General features: G+C 41.3%; 2 protein-coding genes across 5 annotated transcripts in view; one reads left to right on the top strand and one right to left on the bottom strand.

Annotated features, from left to right (window-relative positions):
• Window positions 1-879: 879 nt before the first annotated feature.
• Window positions 880-12,649, top strand: SERPINA10 (serpin family A member 10). 2 transcript variants are annotated; one of them, XM_059914924.1, is made up of 5 exons: window positions 880-1,603; window positions 2,906-3,179; window positions 5,419-5,569; window positions 6,590-6,793; window positions 12,498-12,649. In XM_059914924.1, the coding sequence occupies exons 1-4, from the start codon at window positions 880-882 to the stop codon at window positions 6,779-6,781; spliced, it is 1,341 nt and encodes a 446-aa protein (XP_059770907.1). In that variant the 3' UTR covers window positions 6,782-6,793; window positions 12,498-12,649. The 2 variants fall into 2 exon arrangements, with proteins under 2 accessions (XP_059770907.1, XP_059770906.1); XM_059914923.1 differs by lacking the exon at window positions 12,498-12,649 and having other exon boundaries at window positions 6,590-7,995.
• The window catches only part of PPP4R4 (protein phosphatase 4 regulatory subunit 4), a 115,223-nt gene continuing 104,932 nt past the window's right edge, over window positions 10,581-20,871 (bottom strand). For all 3 annotated transcript variants that reach the window (XM_059914920.1, XM_059914921.1, XM_059914922.1), the window contains 3 exons: window positions 19,340-19,410; window positions 13,736-13,883; window positions 10,581-11,288 (listed from right to left, as the gene is read on the bottom strand). In XM_059914920.1, coding sequence (XP_059770903.1) covers window positions 11,264-11,288; window positions 13,736-13,883; window positions 19,340-19,410 — 244 coding nt within the window. In that variant the 3' untranslated portion in view covers window positions 10,581-11,263. The remainder of the gene's footprint in view (window positions 11,289-13,735; window positions 13,884-19,339; window positions 19,411-20,871) is intronic.

The raw sequence follows: 20,871 nt of genomic DNA, 5'->3' as shown, positions 1-20,871 counted from the left end.
CTGCCTGTGCTGGAAGGCTGGCCCCACTAGAATAGGCAGCCTCGGGGCAGTGAGAGGAGGACACACTTCACAGGTCACAGTGAGGATGAGATGAGACCGTCCAAGTGGAGCTTAGCCCAGGCTCGCGTGGTGTGAATCAGCCCGTTATCTGTTTCTGTGCTGGGGAGCTCCAGGGAGAGTGAAAGCAGGAACTCCTAAGAGCTCTGTAACTGGGCCCCAGGGCTGGGTGGAGTGCCGTAGGGGAGCCGCAGGGGGGATCCCACCACCGAATCAGGCAAACTCAGCACTTCCCCCTGCCCCGCCCTGATGGCCACCCAGACCCTCCAAGTCCCCAGGGAAACATGTCCCCAGGTCCAGGTCCCCGCCGCTCAGCTTGGATGGGCTGCCGTATCGTCTAGCGATCAAGGGCAGTGAACGAAGCAGACCAGTAAAAGTCCGGGAAGACCTCCTGACTCCGGCCGCTGCTCTGACCCGCACCCAGTGAGGCCGGGCACCCAGACCGCCTCCTCTTCCATCCCCCTCTTCTTGGCTGCCTGCCGCCCCCCTGGAGGAAGTGGGATGACTGGGGAAAGCCGGGGGAGACTAGGAGCTGCCCGAGGGCACGGCCCTGGATGGAAACCCTAGGCAGGTTTCACTCTGTGAAATAATGCGCCCCCCCACTCAGGTGACAAATGGGACCCCTACTTGCTCAGGGTGTCCCCAAGGCAGGGCTCAGGGAGCTAAGCCCCGTCCGCCAGGGAGGAAGCGGGTCACTGGAGGAGCTGTACCAGGACACAGGGAGGACGTGCGTATCAGCTGTTAAAACTAATCTCTGCCCCCTTTTCTCCCGAGGAAGCCTTGTTGCCAAAGGGAAGCCTCCGGGGCCTCCACGCTGCCCAGATGCAGGCGGTGCCGAGCTTCCTGCTGCCCTGCCTCCTGGCCCAGGTGTGGCTGGTACCCAGCTCCACCCCTGGTCCCCGCTCACCAGAGGCCCAGGCAGGACTGGAGACTCTGCCGACCCCCAGGGCCCAGACCGAGACCAGCGAGGGGGGGCGGGCCCTGCAGGAGGACGAGGGCCCCCCCTGGCTGACGGCCGACGGGCAGAAGCTCTCTGGGGATACCTCCAACTTGGGGTTCAGCCTGCTTCGTAAGATCTCCATGAGTCACGACGGCAACGTGGTCTTCTCCCCTCTCGGCCTGGCCTGGGCCATGGCAGCCTTGACCCTGGGGGCCAGGGGACAGAGCAGAGCCCAGCTGGAGACGGGGCTCCGCCTGCAGGCCCTGAATCAGACCCTGCCCGCAGTGAACCAGACCCGGCCCCCGCGCCTGCCTGCCCTCTTCAAGCAGCTCCGAGAAAGCCTCTCCCACAACCCAGAGCTGGGCCTGACCCAGGGGAGTTTTGCCTTCATCCACGAGGACTTTGATGTCAAAGAGACCTTCCTCAATTTCTCCAAGAGGTATTTCGATACGGAGTGTGTGACTATAAATTTTCGCAACGCCTCCCAGGCCAAAGGGCTCATGAATCATCACATTAACAAAGAGACTCAGGGGAAAATTCCCAAACTCTTTGATGAGATTAATCCTGACACCAAATTAATTCTTGTGGATTACATCTTGCTCAAAGGTACTTTGATAATGTTCTGCTCTCCGAGAGCCATGGCTCTCTTTGCCTGTCTCTTCCTTTCCTGCTGGGCCTGTGTATGATCGACGCCAAATGATCTCCTAGGAACATGTTGTTCTCAGGTTTTACAAACAGAGTGAAACATACATAGAACATGTAGGACATACCAGGCACAGTGACAGACAATGTTTTCACTTGATGCCCCTGCCCTGGGGGCCGGGTGCTTGCAGGGCTGAAGTTTTCTAAGCACATCTCTCCTCTGACATTCTGACATGGGGAACCCTCTGGGTCATTTTTTTTTAAAAAAGGCATATCATCTGAGAGATTTAGGGTTGCATCTTTGCTCCTTCACGCTCTACTTTTGTGACCTGGGGCCAGTGACAAAGTCCCTTGTCCTCGTATTCTCAATATAGAAAATGCAGACACTCCCACCTACTAGAGAGATGAACGGAGGCTCAGGGAGATCCCATGATAAACGGCAGCGGCCAAACTCAGACGAGGGCCTCCTGACACGCTCATGCCGGGTCCTTTCCATCCTGCTTCTCTCGTGGAGGACTGGACTGGTGTGGCCACAGTTGTAACAGGAAGGTGACACTAGGGGACTTGCAAAGTCCGGGAGGAGGACATGCTTCCAGTCAGCCGGGCCAGACAGACATCAGTGTGTAGTCATGGGCCCGCACCCTGGCAGCCTCCTCTGGGTCGCATGGCTCTTTGCCAGCCAGGGGCCCCCGCCCTCAGAGCCTCACCGCACACAGGATGGGCGGGAATGTCATCACTTTTGCCACAGTGGCCTCTGTTTGCACATGGTGTGCACTAGACAAAGTGGCGGTCAGCGGGCCCCTCCTGCAGACAGGGCTGGGGACAGGCCTGAAGTCTTCTCTAGGCTGGAGCTGACCAACCACAAGGGAGCGAGTGTAGAAGGAAGTGGGGCCTTTGGGCTCCAGCTGGAATGAGTGACTTTTGTTCACTCAAACAAAAGTTCACTCAAAACACTCAGTGTTTTGTCCAGAACAATGAGGGAACGAGGGGTCATTAGGAGAAATATCAGTGCTTTTGTGTGTGATTCCAACAGGGCCTCTGGATGGATCCAGGTTTTGCCAGCTGGGAAAGAAGCCTGCGAAAGGCTGATCTTTGGGGAATTTATTTTGGTCGCCTGAGCTGCGGTCTAAACAAACCTGATAAGGATGCCTTTCCTAGTTGGGCAGGAAGGGGGATAGGACACTGGCCCTTTATTACTTTAGCAAGAACGATGCTTTCGAGGTGGGTGGTTTCTGCAACGAGTTTCTTTCTTATCTGTTCATTCAGGGAAATGGCTGACCCCTTTTGACCCTGTCCTCACCGAGACAGACACTTTCTACCTGGACAAGTACAAGGCAGTCAAGGTGCCCATGATGTACCGGGCAGGCAAGTTTGCCTCCACTTTTGACAAGAATTTTCGTTGCCACGTCCTCAAACTGCCCTACCGAGGAAATGCCACCATGCTGGTGGTCCTCATGGGAAGGATAGGTGACCACCTGGCCCTTGAAGACTACCTGACCACAGATTTGGTGGACACGTGGCTCAGGAACATGAAAACCAGGTACAGCTCTCTCGTCGCCCTACCCCAGCTCAGCCGCCCCCTCCCTACGGGCACCCACAATTTCGTTCTGTGCCCGTCCCAGCCCAGCCCGCTGCGGGCTCCCCGATGGCAGGGGCTGCGTTTGTCCCGTTTCCCCCTCTATCAGCATCTATCCCAGCGCCTGGCTCGTTCATTCACTCGGCCAGCCCTTATCAAGTTTCTCCCACGTGCCAGGCACTGGGATGCATGCACGACGCTAGCCCTCGCAGAGCTCACGTTCTGGTGATGAGAGCGCCAGCGGGGTGCAGGTGGGGGCCAGGGAAGGCCTGGCCGAGAAGGTAGCGGTAAGCAAACACTTAAGAGGAAGGAGGACTCTGAGGGTATGCTGGGGGAGAGAAGAGTCCCCACAGGCAGAAGTGGGGAAGTGCTGGGACGGGACTGTGCTTACGGGATTCAAGGAAGAGCGGGGCAGCCGGTGGGGCTCCAGCCGCTGGAGATGAGGTCGCAGAGGAGCCAGCAGCCGTCCCCCGGGACTGTACGTTCCTGGCCCCGGGAAAGACTTGGGCTTTTGCCAAGGGAGATGAGAAGCCACTGGAGCCAAGCAGAGGAGCAGTACGGTCTGTGCTGAGAAGAGACACTAGGCGTATGTGGGAGGAGCAAGGGGACCAGCCGGGAGGTCCGTGTATCCACCTAGGTCAGGACGCTCGGCAGGTGGTGGCAGTGGAAGTGAGGAGGAGCAGCGGGGTCCGGGATCCGTGACGAAGCCGGAGGTGACAGGATTGGCTAACAGACTGGATGTGGGTGACAGAGAGAGAAAGAGGGGAGTCAAAGGTGAAGGCAAAGCTTTTGGCCTTGGCAACGGGAAGGAAGGATTTGCCATTTACTGAAAGGGGAGACCGTAGGAGGAACACGCCGAGCGGTAAGTTCAAAAGTTCAGTCGGAAACATCTGGATCAGAAATACCTATTAGACATCCAGGCGGAGATGTCAGGAAGGCGGCTAGATCTGGGGTGCAGGGTGAGCTCCAGGCCGGGGAGTCAGCAGCACAAGACTGGATGAGACGACCGGGGGAGGGGGCCGTGTGCAGAGAGCAGGGTCGGAAGCACAGAGCAGGGTCGCAAATGCTTGTGGAATAAATTAATCCACCTACTGGGGTAGGAGGAAGGCAGCGCCAGTAAGGAGTCCACGGTGATGTCTCGTGAATCCTGTCACTCCAGCATTTGGCACAGAGACGAGTCCAGCTAAAGATCTTCAGTGTTCATTTTATCTTCATTCTTCTTCTTTTTCTTCAAATCCTTAGAGCCTAGCACAGGACTCAAACATAATAAGCCTTCAACAAATGTTTGGGGGGATACAGTTATAAATCAGTCTCCAAGGCATGTCACGTCCTCAGTTATATTCCAGCCCGACAGCCTGGCCCAGCTCCGAGAGAGAGAGAGAGAGAGAGAGAGAGAGAGAGAGACAGAGACAGAGACAGAGACAGAGAGAGAGAGAGAGAGAGAGGTGGGGGGGATGAAGGGAGCAAAAGGAAACTACACGAGACATTGTTGTGGGTGCTTAACATATATTATTTCGTTTACTTCTCTGAAGAACATTGTGAAATTGGTATTGGTATTTTGGCTGTACTTCACAGATTAAGACATTGGAACTTCTTTAAGACTAATTTAGTACCAATTAGTAGTTTTCATTCTTTTTATTTTTGAGCCACAGAACTCATCTCTCTAAACAAAAAACTCCATTGTGTGTGAACATATATATTATATACGTATATATATATATATATATATATATAAAATAGATATTATCAGAGTTTCTCTGGCTAAAGATAGGTAGGGGGTTGAAAATTCCCTTCACTCCCCTCCCCTTGTCCATCCCCAGACTCCTAAGGTTCTCCTAAAATCCTGGGGGTCTCTGTAATCTGGGTATTGAAAACAGCCTGGAGTCTGCAGGACTGATGGCAGCAGCTATTTGGTTGGTTTGGGGTTTTTAAAACCCAGGGAAATGGATACAAAGTGTGGCATTCTTTGCTAAAGAGAATGCGAGTCATTGGCTGGGAGATAAAACTGGTTCCCTGAAGCTGAAGTTCTCTTCTCTGAGTCAGACCATTCGTTACAAAAGAACAGAATGAGCTCTAGTCAACTGAGGGAGACTTGTTAGTGGGAATAATCTTGGGGGAAGGTAAAAAGAAAGTGTGACCTTTTTAGGGTTCAGAATCTATGGCTTTTGTCTACAGTTCACCATTATATGTACTTGTACCACAGAAAAATGGAAGTTTTCTTTCCAAAGTTCAAGTTAAACCAGAAGTATAAGATGCATGAGCTGCTTAAACAGATGGGAATCAGAAGAATCTTCTCACCCTGGGCTGACTTGAGTGATCTCTCAGTTACTGAAAGAAATCTTAAAGTATCCAAGGTAAGTCAGGATCTTCCACTGGGGCCCAAACCAACGAATATTTTTACATACCATTTAACGTTGATAAAAGGCCAAGTTGTAGTAGAAAACTAGATTAAAATTCCAAAAGAATTGAAACAGCACCCAAGTTGAATGTTTTAAGAATTTGGAGCTACTTTTTAAAACATCTGTTCAACTAATTTAATCTCTCTTACGTAGAGCTCTCTCTCTTCTCTCCCAGTGCTCAAGGAGAAATTTATCCCAAAACGGAACTGGTTCACAGATTCATTCAAAATTCCATGAAACTGCACCACTTTAAAGATGAAAGAAAGCCCCAGAGGTTATCTGGCTAACTTCCCGCCCCTTGTGGAAACCCCCTCTGAAATATCCCTACAAAACAGTAGGGACTGTTATCATTATCTCCTCTTATAATAATTATACAGGTCCGTCACTCACATCACATGAGGTTCCTGGACAAAAGGGCCTCGCAAACACAACAGGTGGCCTAAATACAGGCCACCAGAGTTCAGGAAGACTTCAGGGATCCAGGGGCTTGCCCCAGGGACCACTTCAGAGCAGTACCAGGTGCTGGGAAGCTGCTACAGAAGACTAACCACAACCCTGCCCCTACCTAGCCTGCCAGAAGGAAGGTCAAAGTTCTCAGGGGTCCCAGGCGGCTTGAAAACCTTCCAGGAGGAACACCAGCTCGGCTCAAAAATCAGTAGCACAAAGTACGTGCTAAATAAGTGTTTGTTCATTTGATGCATGTGTGCATGAACTGGCCAGCCGCAGAGGCCCTGGGTCCCTGCCCAGAATGAATTTCACAATCGGTTCCTGGTGTCTCCTGGCATTTTGCGGGCTTCTAAGGCAGTCGCTGGGGCAAGCTCAGACCATTCCTCTCTGCGCAGATGACCCCTGTACCACTAAATCCCGAGAGCATGGCCCTGTGGGTAGGACAATAACACAGAATGTCCAGGGGCTCAATTAATTCCCTCGTCTCCACTGGCACACAAACGGCCTTCCATGTATTTCCTTTTCCAGGTTTTACAAAGAGCGATGATTGAGGTGGATGAAGAAGGAACAGAGGCGGCGGCGGGAACCCTGTCGGAAATCACTGCTTATTCCATGCCTCCCATCATCAAAGTGGACCGGCCATTTCACTTCATCATCTACGAAGAAACTTCCAGAATCCTGCTATTTCTGGGCAGGGTGGTGAATCCGACTCTCCTGTGATTGATGACATGCGTGAGTCCTTAGAGCCACAGCAGACGCTGGATCTGAGGTGTCTGAACTTACACAGGACACTGGCACTGGGTGTCGCGCCCTTGTCCTCAAATGCTAGTTTGAGCTGTCCTTAGATAAATCTGCGTATTAAATTCAAACTTATTTTAAGGAGATGTTTGTACAAGCTGTCTGGTATTTTAAGCCTGTTTCTAAGAGCCTTTGTTATTGACTAAAGACCATCTTGGTGTCTGGACTTAACACTATGGTAGATCAGAACTCTATTTCAAGACGAAGCCTTTGGGAAGAAGACAAGTACACATTCTCCATGGGTCATGAGCTTCGCTCTCTTTACTTCTCCCTGGTGCAAATTAGTGTTTTACTTTTAACCTACTATAGAATCATTTCTTGGTGACTAAAATTAGAAGAAAATAGCTGTGGTCAGTCCTGTTGCATTGAGGCTCCACCCACTCCGTGGAGCCGTTAACTGAGCCACAGATCATCCAATTCAATACCTTCGTTTTACAAAGCAAAGAAATGGGAAACCGGAGGGAGGGCCGCAGTGTGGCTTTCGTGGGCCCCAGGCACTTTTGTCTCCATAGGTTCCTCCCTTCATAAAAATAAAAAAATATATATGTGTGTGTATAATAGAAATTATATTTTATGACTGCATTGGTATAAACGTGAATATATTCCGGGTTATATCTGTCTTTATACCAGTGCAGTCAAAGTATGGAACTTGCTTGTTGCAAGAAGTAAAACATCTTCATGGGCCCCTAAAAGTATCGTGGGCTTGAGGCACTGTGCCTACGGCATCTAATGGCTAAATCATGCAGGGCATCTCAGAGGAAGGAAAAAGTCACCCAGTGAAGCAATGGCAGAGTCAGAAGCCTGCCTCTCTTGACTCCAGTCCCCAAGCCCATTTCACTCTTCTTTCTGTCTACAACATCTGATGGGGTCCGCTTCAACAGGCAGCACATGCTCACCTCTCAGTTACCCACTGTGGCTAAACGGAATATAAGCATGGACTTTGTCCCAAGGTTCAAAGAAAAACAGCAAACACTTTCTTAGCCAGTCATTTTCTGTTATAGAGACAAGAAAATATTTTAGGAGTAATTTCAGAGAATCGTGAATAGAGTTAACTAATCTTGGAATGTCAACTATGTTGACTAACGGCCTAATTGGATTTTTATCTGTTTGCTATCCAATTTAAATATACTTAAAATTAATGCACTGATTAGTCATCTTATTATAATAAGTCAGAGTTACGTAAATAGTACTTAATGTGAATAGGTAATAATAATAAGCAGCAGTCTAGAGACTAACTCTTCATCATTCTAAAACCTGGACATGAGTTTATTCCTGTATTCCCTTCCAAGGGCACTAACTGACACTGGTAAGCCAGGCAACTCTAGGGCCTAGAAAGAAACAAAAATAGATGACTAACTTCAGTTGGCATTCTTAAGTGAGTTGTTAGTATTCAACTAATGAGGTTCATTTATGGAAAAATAGAAGAAAGAGAAATAAAAGAGGGCTCAAATTACCCATTTTTAAGAGATGAAATCTAAAAAAGAAAGCCTATGAGAACACAATACCCTCTGAAATAAATATGGCCAAACCCAGTTATAAAAAAGGTTCATTATTATCAAAGGATTCATAGAACATACATATCAAACTCTCCCCTTATCTCTGAACATATTTGCACAAAACAATAATGGCATAACAATGATATCTGACATTACTCTTTAAGGTAGAAAATGGCCCTATTCTCTATAAAAAATTAATATTTCCCCACATATGCTTGAAGAAGCTCCAAGGACACTAGGTTTTAGATTTTCTAAATATATATGCATGGTGAAAAAATGCAGACCAATGAAAAATGTACTTGATCTTACAAAAAAATTCAAGGTTTCAACTGAGGGGGAATATTCTGAGCATTGTAACAATGCTTCACTATATTTAAGTGTCAGGTTTTAAAAACTGTTCACACACATACACACACACACACACACTCTCTCTCACTCTCACACACATGCTATATAACAACTGAGAACAGATTACTGACTTAATCGAATTCATTTTATCTTCGCTGTAAAACCACTAGGGTCAAGCTAAAGAGACTGTTCCATTTCAATTCAAATATTTCACATATGTCCACTAACTGCAGGCAAAATGGACTTACTCCTCCAGAATAAGGTGTCTTTATAAAGCTCAGGAAATCAAGTAATGGAAATGACTTTTAAATGTGTATGAGGTTATGGAAGAAAAGCTCTATATGCTCCTCTCTATTAAGTAAAATCCTTTTTTGCCCTCTCCATTTCTGCCAGTAAAGTTGATTCTACAGGTCTATTTTTTTGCTTATAATGTTAACTAGTGAAATTTTGGAACATGTCCTTAAAACTGCAAGTTTCCATAATTAACAGATAGAGATGTCCCTATTTCTCTGCAGCTACAGATGGAGGGAGATCTTTCCTTGTCACACAATTGGTTTAAAGGAACTATTTGATAAGTTGTTAAACTAAGAACTTTTATAAGAGTATCAGTCTTGTTTCCAGTGTAAATCAAGATATATGTGGATATTCATAACTGTCACCAATTTGTTTTTTACTCTGTTTTTACATACCTGTCCTTGGAAGTATAGTTTTAATAAATATTTCAACGACTTTAGAAATTATCATGTTCTGTGGAAAAAAAAGAAAACCTCCAAACATAACTTTGATTGACTGTCTTAATTGATAATTTAGTGCCTAAGACTGCAGCTGACTTCTGTAGATTTCTGAGCTCTATAAGCAGTAGTGACTTTTCTCTGTCAAATTGGTTTCCTCTTCTCCCGCATGCATGGTGGAAAATAAAAAGTTCCTAACTCTGCTAAATTTATTTTTGAACAAATAAACTGAAATTCTTCATTTTTTTAAGTTAACAGAGTCAATGTGGACTATGAATCAAAGTACTAGAAAAACTGACGCTGTTGTGAGGTCCATTACACACCCCCAATACTCTCTCCTAGATCATAATGTATTCAGTTCCACGTTAGTGATGTTAGCAGGAGACGTCACTAAAATAGTTAAATGAAATCCACAAAGAATGCATGAATTAACCAGTACTGTCAAGCTTCTCATACCTACTCAATTTTTAATTACTGACAAAATGAATGGTTTAACAATTCCATTTACCTGATTGTCCTTAAATGAAAGATATTAAGAATCACTAAAAATAGCCAAAAAAGAGGCCATATGTAAGGAAAGGGGGAAACAAACAGCATGAAAGCTTCACACTGAGTAGCTGTCCCCTGGGTAATTTATAGTTGATGTCTGTGCGCTTTTCTTGTTCATTACTTAAGAATGAACTGTCTTTAATTACAGAATAAAAACTGCAGGAAAGTATTTAAAACTTTTTTCACAAACACAGGTATCTCATTAACCCATGTTTTATTTTGAGTAAATTCATTATTCATTATTTCACATTATAAAAAGTAACCACACGCATATGCATTCACAAATTAGATCATCTTTATCATACATCAGTATATTTTAAAAAAACAAATATTTTCTAATATCAATATAGTTATATGCTGATTGCATTTTGAAATAGAGAAGCTGACAATAGCTTCATACAGTATATCTCAAGAACTGACATTTTTAAAATTAAGAACTGAATATATTCCACAGGCAAATGTTGATGGAAATATTAGCATTAGTACAAATATATGCTGTTGACATAGCTTAAGCATGATAGCTTGGAATAACAGCTGATTCAAACTAGAGTCATCATTTTTAATTCAGTAAGGACAAATACAATCTAAAATGTAAACAAAGTATTTATAAAATAAATTCTTCTAGGAAATAAAGGAAATCATCAATCTGTTATTTTTAAGGTAGTTGTAGCTAAAAGTTATCAGAAATCTTTGTAGAATTTTCATTGCCAAATTTTAATTTCGGAATATCCAGGTACAACATCTTGTCACCACAATCGTAGGACTGATATAATTTCGGACAGCTGTTTGTACCCTGTTTCAGTGTGACTTTTCAACTGGGCTTGGAGATTTGTGAGAAAATGCAGTGTCATTCTTACTCCCAAGTCCCCCTCCAAGTGATTATCTAGGCAGGGCAATTTCAGTTGATTTGGACCTTTCAATTTGTAAATGCTAAACTCTAGAACAATTAAATAGATGGTTTCCTGCACAAATAAATGCAGACTTATCTCTTTTGTAGCAGTAGTTAAAGCACATACCTAAAGTTGTTTTTCATTACACTTCACTATAACATTGGAATTCTGTAACCACATTATTATTCAAGAAATATATATTATACCTCCTAGGGAATATAATTTCAAACATGGAACGTTTAACAACATCAGCTGCCATTATGTATCTCTCTCTTTCCCATTCATTAAAAAAGAAAAAAAAAAAAAAAAGCCCGAGCCATTGCTTTAGCTTTTGTCCATCGATCACATTATCTCCAGTTGTCTTTGCTTTGCCTCCTTCAAGCAGATGATCTAAGGATTGGATTTTCTGGATTTTCTTTGTCAAAAGGAGGAAAGAAAGAGAAGAATGAAAGAGAGAAGAGAGAGAGAAGAAGGAGAAGGAAAGAAGAAAAAAAAGAAAACAAAACATGAAAAATTTTATCCATATAATGCTTATAAAGTAAAGAAATAGACATAATCTACTTTGAATAAACCTAATATATGAGAACTGTGAATTACATATTAAAGATCACTTGGAATAACCTTTACTAAATCCTATGTGCATCTAACATAGCATTCAATTCAATTCATACTTTTCCTACGTTTTTCACTTTCTATAACCATAACAGAAATTAACACAGCCTAAAAATATATCAATTGTCTGGCCTTGAAAGACATAAGATATGATGCATTCCATACTTCCTTTAAGACACTGATATTCCTAAATACCAGATGTGTCATCTCTATGATACTGTAAAGCTGGAGAATGTATTGCATAGAATTTTTTTGAGCAGCAAAAACTGAGATAAGTAATAGTTTCTGAAATCACTTCATAGGCTTATTTTAAGAAAAAAAGGATAGATTTTCATTTGGATATGGCATGGTACTGAATGGTGGATAATACTCCACAGAAACATGACCAGTGTAGATATCAATCACCTATTTCAGTTATGTGGCGGTGTGCATTCATGAGAAAGTCCAAATTAGAACCACGTAACATGGAGAGAGAGTTGTGGACTTGCAGATTCAGTTACACATTAATAAAGCAGCTGTGATACCAATATTCCTCCTTCTTCAGAATATTCAGAAAAGAAGAAACAAACTTCATGTGACTTGTTAGCAGAGTGTTTGTTTCTAGATTCATTTTTTAAAACAATCAATTATAGATGTAACTGATTATGATTATTTATATAATTATGTATATAAGTATTGAGCAAGAGAAAATTCAGTCAATAAAAAGGAAAAACATGCTCAACAACGAAAAGCAGATAAAGATAGTAATCTGAAATAAAGGAGAGCTAGTATAAATATATTAGGCTTCAATGGTCTTTACTTATTAAAAAATGCCTATTGCATTTAGAAAGATAAGTTGAAAAGAGAATGAATTGCATTCTGATGTTATTAAACGTGTGCTTCAATAGAAGAATTCCAGGGCAATCATTTGACAGGAAGACGGTCAAGGGTGAGCGAGAGGAAGGATTTCAGGATGCCAGAATGGAAGGCGCCTCAGAGGATGAACTGTGAGCCTTGCCCTGTCATTTTGCAGGCACACCGAGGACCAGAGTGCTCGCCGGAACTGCCACGGGAACCAGGGCATGAGGCTCCAGCTCCGTGCTCTCCATAGACCATTACCCTGTCCTGCCTCTATTTTGAGACTTTAAATGGAACTCCCACGGTATAATCATTAGAGCAATAATTGTATGGCTAAGAGATTCTCTGTAAATAAATGTATCTTCTGTATTAATACTACTAACCTGTACTATCAATATTATTTTTTCTATTTACTATTACTTTTTTCCATTATGTAGTCCTACTCTTTCCTTGAGCTCTATTCAATAAATGTATTTCTGAGCTTTGAATGCATTTTGAATACATCTATATTTGTATACACCAATGACCAATTAAAATTTTTGAACAAATTATAATACAGTTCAGTTCCTAAATGGGACTCCAGTGTGGAGTTTCTGCAAAAAGATGCAAATCAGAAACTTTATTAGAAAATATTCATGAATTAAGTGAAATATGTTTAAAAGAAAATCTGAATCCTGTTTAAATTCTCTTCTAATCAGAAGATTCACGTGTCCCATATGAAAGAGGAAACATGTAACTATAGTTTGGGCATTTTGGATGAATCACTTCTACCTGGATATGACCTCTCGTTATGGAGTTTTTTTTGGCACTACCCTCTTAAATGTTTAACCTAAAAGAAACAAAGGCTTCGACAATTCAAACCAGATACAAATGGTGCATAAAAAGGAGCCACAAGGGGAAAAGGAGGATAGAGGCCCTTTACGACCTTTATAACTTTAAGGAACAAATGTTGTCTGTAGAATCTCTAGCTTATTGGACCCACAGCTCTGGATTATATGCTGCAGTAATAATTCTTAAGTGGTATCAGTTACACCCATCCCTCTGAGCACTGGGTGATTAAATGCTGTGTACTTCAGCTAGTTGTTTAAAGGAATGCAATTATACTCAGTGTCTTCTCAGAGCTAAATTTCCTGAATGCAAATATTTCACAGAAAAATAAACAGATCTCAGATATTAGTGGGAACCATTTAAAGTTTCTTGTCAACTCCCTAAGGTTACAATGTCTTTGCCATATACGAATTATCTTATATAAAGTATCTAACGTAACAGTGATAATAATAATCCCTTTTAACTGATGACATTGCCTCATTACAGACATCTTCTATTCTTTGGAAAGTATTTAAGTGGGAAGGAAAGTCCACTGAGAAAAAGAACAGAATAAAACACTTAGCAGTACATCACTGGATTACTTACAAGGCAGCCTTCCGTGGTTGTGTATCTTTACTTCCACTGCTCTTGGGATCACCTGAGTTGCCTGTCCCTCGGGAGGTGCTGGGCAGGGGAGTATTAGAGGAAAAGGAACTGGGAGCACTAGTGGCATTACGCGTCCGGAATGAATCATCTGAAAGTAATACGTGTACAGTCAGCCAGATGGAATCTACTTAGAGAGATGTGCACCTTAGAGAAGGTTAATGATAACTGACTTTGTTTCCCTTCTTTTAAAGTCAACTTTATTAAGGTATAATTTATACACAATAAATTGCACAAATTTAAGGTTTTGACATTTGCATACACCCATGAAGCCATCACCACAATCAAGAGTGAACACATCCATCACTGGATGTTTGCTCCGCCTCCTTGTCATCCCTCCCTCCACCCCCCTCCCCCAATCCAGGCAACCACGGACCTGCCTCCTGTCACTACAGATTAGTTTGCATTTTATAGAATATTGTATAAATGGAATCAGACAGTATGTATGCTTTTTTTGTCTGGCTTCTTACATGCAGCATAATTATGCTGCGATTCATTCACATCAATACTTCATCCTTTTTATTGCTGACTGCTATTCCCATTGCACAGACATGCCAAAATTTGTCTATCCATTCTCCTATTGACAGACATTATGATTTTTTTCCAAAAAATTTGTAATCTATTACAAATAAAGCTGCTATGGACAATTGTGTGCAAGTCTGTGTATGGACATATGTTTTAATTTCTCTTCAGTAAAAGTCTTGGAATGGAACTGCTGAATCACATAGTAAGTGTATATTTAACTTCATAAGAAACTGCCAAACTGCTGTCCAAAGTGATTATACCATTTTGCATTTCCAACAGCAACATAGGAGAGTCCTGGAAAGTTACTCCACATCCTCACACACACTTGATATTGTGAGTCTTTTTAGTCATTCTAGTGGGTGTGAAGTGGTATCTCCTTGTGTGTGTGTGTGTGGGGGGGGGGGTTCTCATTGCTTTAATTTGCATTTCTTAATGGTTACTGATCTTAAGCATCTTCTTACTTACTTATTTGTGTATCTTCTTTCATGAAGTGCATGTTCAAATTTTTTCCCATTTCAAAATCAGTTGCCTGATTTGTTTTAAAGATCTCTGTATATTCTTTTTTTTTTTTTTTTATAAATTTATTTATTTATTTTTGGCTGTGTTGGGTCTCCGTTTCTGTGCGAGGGCTCTCTCTAGTTGCGGCAAGTGGGGGCCACTCTTCATCGCGGTGCGCGGGCCTCTCACTATCACGGCCTCTCTTGTTGCGGAGCACAGGCTCCAGACGCACAGGTTCAGTAGTTGTGGCTCACGGGCCCAGTTGCTCCGTGGCATGTGGGATCTTCCCAGACCAGGGCTCGAACCTGTGTCCCCTGCATTGGCAGGCAGATTCTCAACCACTGCGCCACCAGGGAAGCCCCTCTGTATATTCTTAAAACTAAAAATAGAACTACCATATGATTCTGCAATCCCACTCCTGGGCATATATCTAGAGAAAACCATAATTCAAAAAGATACAGGCACCCTAATGTTCATTGCAGCACTATTTACAATAGCCAAGACATGGAAGCAACCTAAATGTCCATCAACAGAGGAATGGATAAAGAAGATGTGGTGGAATATAGAACATTACTCAGCCATAAAAAAAGAATAAAATAATGCCATTCGCAGCAACATGGATGGACCTAGAGATTATCATAATAAGTGAAGTAAGCCAGACAGAGAAAGATAAATATCATATGATATTGCTTATATGTGGAATCTAAAAAAAAGAAAAAAAAGATACAAATGAACTTATTTCCAAAGTAGAAAGAGACTCGCAGACACAGAAAACTAACTTATGGTTACCAAAGGGGAAAGGCGGGAAAAGGGGGGGAGGGATAAATTAGGAGGTTGGGATTAACATATACACCCTGCTATATAAATAATAAAATAGATAACCAACAAGGAACTACTGTATAGCATAGGGAACTATACTCAGTATTTTGTAATAACCTATAAGGAAAGAGGACCTGAGGAAGAATATATGTATAACTGAATCGTTGTGCTGTGCACCTGAAACTAACAGAATATTGTAAATTAACTATACTTCAACTTAAAAAAAAAAAAAAGATCTTTGTATATTCTGGATACAAGTCCTTTGTCAGGTATATGTAACATGAATATTTTCTCCCAATCTGTGTCCTGCCTTTCATTTTTTTAATGCTCTATTTCAAAGTGCTAAAACTTTAAATTTTTATGAAGTCCAATATGTTAATTTTTTTCTTTATGGTTTGGAAAAACTTTTGTCAATTCCAAAATCACAAAGACTCCCTTCTATATTTTCTTCAGAAATGTCAGAGTTTTAGCTTTTATGCTTAAGTTTAGAATACATTTTGAGTTAATTTTGTATACAGTTGTGAGATAAGAATTGAGGTTCAGTTCTTTGGGTTTTTTACAGATATCCAACTGTTCTAGTATCATTTAAAAAAATACAATCACATCACCTTTGTTGAAACTCAGCTGACTATGTATGTCAGAGCAGGACACATAGTCTTGAGTACTGAAGCTTTAGTAGTAAATGATGAAATCAGGTAAGTGACATTCTCTAACTTAATTTTTTTCCAAAATACTCAGTTCTATGAATTTGAATACACAGTAAATTTCAAAAAGACTGTCAAAATTTTTATCAGGATTGCACTGAATCTCTGGCTCAATTTAAAATGAATTGACATCATAACAATATTAGGTTTTCTAATCCATAAACATGGTACAGCTTTCCATTTATTTATGTCTTCTCTAATTTCTTTCAGCAACATTTTGGAAGTTCTGAGTGTGCATTTAGCACACATTTTGTTAAATTTATCCCTGAGCATTTAAAATCTTTGAAGTTATTTTAAATGTTATCTTTAAATAGACAATTTTTTGAAGTATTAGATTTACAGAAAAATTGAGAAGAGAGTATAAAGAATTCCCACCTACCTCTTTCACCTAGTTCCCCTATTATTAACCCCTTACATTTACATGGTATACTTGGTACAATTAGTGAGCCAGTGGTGACACATCATTATTAACAAAAATCCACAGTGTGTTTGGATTCTGTCAGTCTCACCCAATGTCTGTTTCTGTCTCAGGATCCCATCCAGGGCACCACAGTACACTTACTTGTGAGGTCTCCTTAGGCTCTCCTTGGCTGGGACAGTTTCTTAGCCTTTCCTTGCTTTTGATGACCTTAACAGTTTTTAGGGGTACTGGTCAAGTATTCTGTAGGATGTGCCTCTACTGGAATTTGTCTGACGCTTTTCTCACAATTAGACTAGGGTTCCGGGTTTGAGGGAGGATGAGACAAGGTAAAGTAGCATCTTCATCACATCATGTCAAGGAGGAACACTGTGACAAATTTTTTCTCGTTATATGTGTTTTATTTATACTTCATGACAGATCACTAGAAATGGGATTTTTTGAGGCATAGACTATTTTTTAAAACTAGGATTCTTGATGAACTTGACCAAACTGCTTCTAAAGGGTTCCACTAATTTTCATACCCACCAAAAATGGATACATTGCAATGTGTTTCCCTGAATCCTTACTAGAATTCCCTTTACATTTCCCCCAGTCTGTGGTGCCCACATAGCTTTGGAATGCTGCAATTGATGATGGGTGGATTCACCTTAAGTAAAAAGCATCAATTAGATCTTCCGCTCTACACTTGACCTTACCTTTATTTTATTTAACACTACTCCCCCTCCACCCTCTCCGTGCTACAGCCAAACAGCCTGCTGTTGCTGCCTGAAGACACAACAGTCAGCTTTTGCTTCTGACAGGTCCTCTGCATGGGACAGTATTCCATACCCATCTCTGCCTGTCAAAATCCTAGCGTACTTTAAGGTTCACCCCAAATGATAATCATCCTGAAGCCCGTCTTAAGCCTCAAAAGTAAATAAAATCTCTTCTCTCTGTAAACACTTAATACTTTTGTTAAGAGACATTTTGCTCCCATTTTCTCTTTGTAGATTAGATATGTAATTGTATAGTGACTTTTTCCTCAGTCTGTAATTCAATAAGTAATAAATAATAAGTAATAAGCACATTTTTCTAATCAAGAAACCTAGGAGATATTTCATTCAACCTATTCCCTCTCCCCAAAATAATACCGAAATTTTAAGATAGAATACTTTTCAAATATTTTAATAAATAATTTACCCTTATGAGAGACATGCTTTTATTTAAGGCTTTGGATGTTAAGTTTTAGAATCTGCATATCATACACAAGCCTACCTTGTTTTATTGCTCTTTACTTTACTGCAGATAGAACAGAAAACGCGTTTTTTTTATAAATTGAAGGTTTGTGGCAACACTGCGCCCAGCAAGTCTAACAGCACCATTTTTCCAACAGCATTTGCTCGCTTCTTGTCTTCACGTCAGATTTTGATAATTCTTACAATATTTCCAACTGTTTCATTATTATTATATTTATGGTGGTCTGTGATCAGTGATCTTTGATGTTACTATTGCAATTGTCTTGGGGCACCATGAACCACACTCACATAAGATGGCAAACTTGGGCTCCCCTGGTGGTGCAGTGGTTAAGAATCCGTCTGCCAATGCAGGGGACACAGGTTCGAGCCCTGGTCCAGGAAGATCCCACATGCCGCGGAGCAACTAAGCCCGTGCACCACAGCTACTGAGCCTGTGCTCTAGAGCCTGTGAGCCACAACTACTGAAGCCCGCATGTCACAACTACTGAAGCCCATGTGCCACAACTACTGAAGCCCGCGTGCCTAGAGCCCGTGCTCCACAAGAGAAGCCACCGCAATAAGCCTGCACACTGCAACGAAGAGTAGCCCCCGCTCACTGCAACTAAAGAAAGCCCACACAGCAAGGAAGACCCAACGCAGCCATAAATAAATAAATAAAAATAAAGTTCCCTTTAAAAAAAAAAAAACACTTGTCAAAAAAAAAAAAAAAAAGACGGCAAACTTAATCAATTTATGTTGTGTCTGTTCTGATTGCTCCACTTACTGGCCATTCCCCCATCTCTCTCCTCCTCAGGCCTCCCTGTTCCCTGAGACACAACAATATTGTGCCCAATAAAGGCCATACCTCCTTGTTATGTGTTGTCTATGGCTGCTTTTACTCTGTCACCAGAGTTGAGTAATTGTGACAGAAACCAATTGGCCAACAGAGCCCAAAATATTTATCATGTGGCCCTTTACCCCTGGTATAAACTTTCAAATACATAATATTGTAACTGTTTAGCAGCATATGATCCACAGTGAAGCCCTGTTGTTTTTAACTTCCTTAAAAATTATTGCAAAAACTTTTAGTCTATGCCTCATTAGGTCCTCAGACCATGGTAAAACCTATCTTATTTTGTCCTTTTCCTCTTTTGCAAATATTGAACTCTGATTCTTGACACGGTGAAAACAAAATAGTATTGTTAAGCATCTTCTTAATTGCTAGGGAAAAGTTTAATTTCTTTGCTATTTGATAAAGATATAAATTTAGGGAAACTGTATCTAGAAATAAAGAAATGGGTCATTTAAGGAAAATCATATTTTATTAAATTTAACAATTTTTTGAAGAGCTCAGATTTCTACTTACCAGTTAGTGAAATCACAGAAGTCTTTGTTAACCCTGAGACAGAAGGTGTATATGCTGCTGTAGAACTTTTACTAGAAAAGAACATGATTTAGTTAAAATACAAGAATATGCTTCTTTCAATCCCAGTCATCTAGCACTAGGTCTTTCCTAATCTTTTTTTTAATGCTTTCCTCTACTTCTTATGAAACATGCTTGCTATTTTTATTTCTCATTTATTTTTTACATTCCATGCCTCACAATAATTACTTTGTCTTTAACTTAAAATCATTTCCTTAAGCTTCTGCTACATCAAAATAACAGGTTTTCTATTGATGCTCAGCCAAAACAGGTAATATGGATAAAATTTTCCTGGAAATAACTTATCTTTAGTTCTAATCTCTTTTGTCCATCTGGAGATCACCTTATTGGCTAGGAACTTTAGAAGGATCTACCAATAATGTCCAAAAACATAGCTGAAAATCTAGAATAAGCTTTTTATTTAATCTTTTATAAAAAGATAAAAATAATAAAAGAAAAACATTTTTCCTGTAACATGTTATTTTTTTTGATAAATAGTTTTGAAGACATTTATGTTCCCTTAAAATTACTTTGTTTGCCACTTGATATACAGCTGTTATATACTACATGTGTACAATATATATAAAATTCATGGTCATTTAATTTATGCTGATTCTCCCCTAATCTTAACTGTTTATAATTTTGTGTTCTGGGCCAAAAGGGAGACTACACATTCATCTACCATCAGGAGAACTCTGTTGTCACCACTTTACCACAGAAACAGGCCAGTGGCTTCTTTACGGACAGAAACAACACTAGCAGCAAACGGGTGTCCACATCCATTTAGTAAATGGGGCACGTTCATACCCATTTAGAAGTTGTGTGGCATAGGTGATATAGCATAAACAGTACACGAACTCCATGATGTTGTTATAAAGCATCAGGGCAGTAGTCTTCCTAGAATTCCAGGATACCTATTTCTTATGCAAATTCATAGACTACTTTTTTTTTTTAACATGAAATCTTTATAGAAGATAACTTAGAAATTACTGACCTATAAAAACCTAAAAATTAATCCTGATTTTATTTAATAATGTAAACATTTCACATAAAGATGTATGACTATAAAATGAAAATTAAGTCAGAACAAGACCCATATATACGCTGTCTACAAGAGACCCACTTCAGACCTAGGGACACATACAGACTGAAAGTGAGGGGATGGAAAAAGATATTCCATGCAAATGGAAATCAACAGAAAGCTGGAGTAGCAATATTCATATCAGACAAAATCGACTTTAAAATAAAGAATGTTACAAGAGACAAGGAAGGACACTACATAATGATCAAGGGATCAATCCAAGAAGAAGATATAACAATTGTAAATATCTATGCACCCAACATAGGAGCACCTCAATACATAAGGCAAACGCTAACAGCCATAAAAGAGGAAATCAACAGTAACACAATAATCGTGGGGGACGTTAACACCCCATTTATACCAATGGACAGATCATCCAGACAGAAAATTAGTA

Source organism: Balaenoptera ricei, chromosome 2 (assembly GCF_028023285.1).
Source record: "Balaenoptera ricei isolate mBalRic1 chromosome 2, mBalRic1.hap2, whole genome shotgun sequence".
NCBI classification, from domain to species: domain Eukaryota; kingdom Metazoa; phylum Chordata; class Mammalia; order Artiodactyla; family Balaenopteridae; genus Balaenoptera; species Balaenoptera ricei.
The sequence above is the reverse complement of the archived record's forward strand: the minus strand, read 5'-3'. Positions and strand labels throughout refer to the sequence as shown.

What these genes read in the sequence shown, in the direction of transcription:
- SERPINA10 (XM_059914924.1), top strand. Translation starts at nt 880, where the DNA reads ATGCAGGCGGTGCCGAGCTTCCTGCTGCCCTGCCTCCTGGCCCAGGTG. An exon ending in GGATTACATCTTGCTCAAAG is followed by an intron (nt 1,604 to 2,905) that starts GTACTTTGATAA and finishes CTGTTCATTCAG; the next exon opens with GGAAATGGCTGACCCCTTTT. An exon ending in GAAATCTTAAAGTATCCAAG is followed by an intron (nt 5,570 to 6,589) that starts GTAAGTCAGGAT and finishes TTCCTTTTCCAG; the next exon opens with GTTTTACAAAGAGCGATGAT.